Below are 2500 nucleotides of genomic sequence, written 5' to 3' on the forward strand. Positions count from 1 at the left end.
TGCCATAAGCGCACAAAAAATTCCCAGAATGCATCTCAAACTGGTCCCAGTGTTGAACGTCCACACTCATCCCACATCCAGACACGGACGGGCTTTATGACGAGTGAGACGAGCAGTGGCTGGGAGCCGGCTCAATTAGCTACATCTGTGTGGGGAGGGGGTGTGTGTGTGTGTGTGTGTGTGTGTGTGTGTGTGTGTGTGTGTGTGTGTGTCAAGCCCTAATGACTACATTACTGGAGAATCAATAGAGAGTACACAAACACCGCAGGAGCTCCCCACCCCCCCCACCCCTCCCAGAGGACTCCCGTCCGCAGGCCTGCAAACCCCCCAACATAAATTAGACCCAAGCCCTGCCAAAGACTAATGTCTTTACAAACACTTCCTTTCTTGTCTTTGTATCGGTTGTATAGCTACAAAAGAGACAAATAATAGCCCTCTCATACAGAGACACTGTCCTCCTCCATATTGATATGATATGCATGGTTGATGTGTGTGTGTGTGTGTTCTTTGTGATATTGCATTGTGATGAACTGGTTATATACTGTATGTGTTGATTCTCTCAAGAGGTGTGGCATGGTGTACGTGCGTGGGAAGAGCTCACCGCTGCAGGGATCACGCCGGGCATTCGGATGTCCAATGTCAGGTTGTGGGAGTTGGACTGGATGACGGGCTGTCTCAACCTGGAGCACTCATTTGGATCAGACCACGGAGCCTCCTGGAACCTTCTCCCAGAGATGAGAGAGGAGAGAGGAGAGATGAGAGACGAGAGACGAGAGACGAGAGACGAGAGACGAGAGACGAGAGACGAGAGACAAGAGAGGAGAGAGGAGAGAGGAGAGACGAGAGACAAGAGAGGAGAGACGAGAGAGGAGAGAGGAGAGAGGAGAGACAAGAGAGGAGAGAGGGGAGATGAGAGAGGAGAGAGGAGAGGTTTGCAAACACAACAGAAGCCAGTGAAAATAAAACACTGCTGCTTCATCTTTAGTTTTACAGTGTTGATTTGGATGGGTTTTTTTTTTTTCAAGAATAAAAGTTCATACATTTAGCAAATATGTAAATATTATTTTGCTGTTTATATTTTCTAAATAAATATATGACCAGCCAAAAGTCAATGAAAAAATAGAAATACTAACACAATAATAAAAAGATAACAATAAAATAACAACAATAAATATGAAAAACATATGAATAGAAATCGAAATGATCAGTGATAAGATCACAACACAAACACCACGCAGGCACCATGACCAGCTGCACGATGCTAACACACGCACCCGCATTAAATCTCTCACTAGGTGAAGGACCATCATTTATGTAGTTCTTTTTTTGTGTGTTGCATTATCCTTTCAATTCAATTCCAATTTTCGTTTAAATTTCAGATCATCATCTCAAAGAGTAAAGAAAAAACTACTAATAGAATCACCGTTTCCACACTTCAGTAGCCTATACCTTAAACAAAATTAGCTCAATTAACAAAAACAAAGAGCCAAGCAGCCTGCCTTGTGGCATATCCCAAAAGCACAGGGTAATCGCTCCTGGCTGACTTACCTTTTAAACCTGTTCAGGGGGTCTCTGACGCTGTGGCTTTGACAGACGAGCGCTAGAAGCAACGCGCCGCAGAGCAGGACTCCCATGTCTCTTCCTCTTCCACGACCGGGGCTGATTAGCAGAAGAGCGATGACGAGGGACGGGGAGACCGAGGCAGAGAGGGTGCAGTGACGGCGGGAGCTCTCCGATCAGCTGTGAAGACGCCAGTTAGCAGAGTCCGGACAGCAGCGGCGGCGGCGGTGGCAGCAGGAGGAACCTCATCAATCCCGCCTCCTCCTCCTCTCCATCTGACACTGAGCGCGAGCACTTGCTGGCTGCTTCTATTCCGGTTTTTTTTTTGTTTGTTTGCCCTCGCTCTTCTTCTCCTCTGTTTGCTTAGCTTTTTTATTATTCCTTGCGTTTCGCGACTGTTTCCAAGCGCAAACTGAGGCAGGACTTTAAAGCGTGTGTTCTTTTTTTTTCTTCCTTCCTCCTCCTACTGGTATTTCTCCTCTTCGTGGTGTTGTATCTCTTCTACTCCTCCATTCGTTTCTCCCACAAGTGGCCCGGAGTGAGAGAGAGCCTATACTTTCTCCCTCTCTTTTCTCCTCTTGTCGCGGGTGGTAGAATCAAGATGCACGCTGACAGCCCTGAACACGGCTTGCTCCGTCCTCCTCCTCGCTTTCAGTTCCCGTGAGCAAGAGACGTGTGGGGAGAGAGAGGGAGGGAGGTAGCTGAGAGAGAGATAGAGGGAAAGAAAGCAGGGTAGGGAGGAGAGGACAGTACGGTCAACAGCAGCAGCAGCAGCTTCTCGCTCCTTCAAACGAGACGGTTGGCACTCATCACACGCCAGGCATGCGTCTTCAGTCACAACCTGTAAAAATAGAAGCGGGAGCCCAGCGTGAGTGACGGATATCGCACGCACGCTAGCTCTGTGTTCCCCTGCCCCTCCCTCCCTCTCTCTTTCTCGTTC

General features: G+C 48.2%; 1 protein-coding gene across 3 annotated transcripts in view; it reads right to left on the reverse strand.

Moving 5' to 3' along the window:
• Nucleotides 1-2500, reverse strand: part of pam (peptidylglycine alpha-amidating monooxygenase) — a 76236-nt gene that overhangs the window by 61028 nt on the left and 12708 nt on the right. For 2 of the 3 annotated variants that reach the window (XM_080842507.1, XM_080842505.1), the window contains exons 2-3: nucleotides 1549-2401; nucleotides 602-722 (exon numbers count right to left, since the gene is read on the reverse strand). In XM_080842507.1, coding sequence (XP_080698633.1) covers nucleotides 602-722; nucleotides 1549-1634 — 207 coding nt within the window. In that variant the 5' untranslated portion in view covers nucleotides 1635-2401. The remainder of the gene's footprint in view (nucleotides 1-601; nucleotides 723-1548; nucleotides 2402-2500) is intronic. The other variant, XM_080842506.1, reaches the window with a different exon arrangement.

Source organism: Sprattus sprattus (genome assembly GCF_963457725.1).
Source record: "Sprattus sprattus genome assembly, chromosome: 7".
Classification (NCBI taxonomy): domain Eukaryota; kingdom Metazoa; phylum Chordata; class Actinopteri; order Clupeiformes; family Clupeidae; genus Sprattus; species Sprattus sprattus.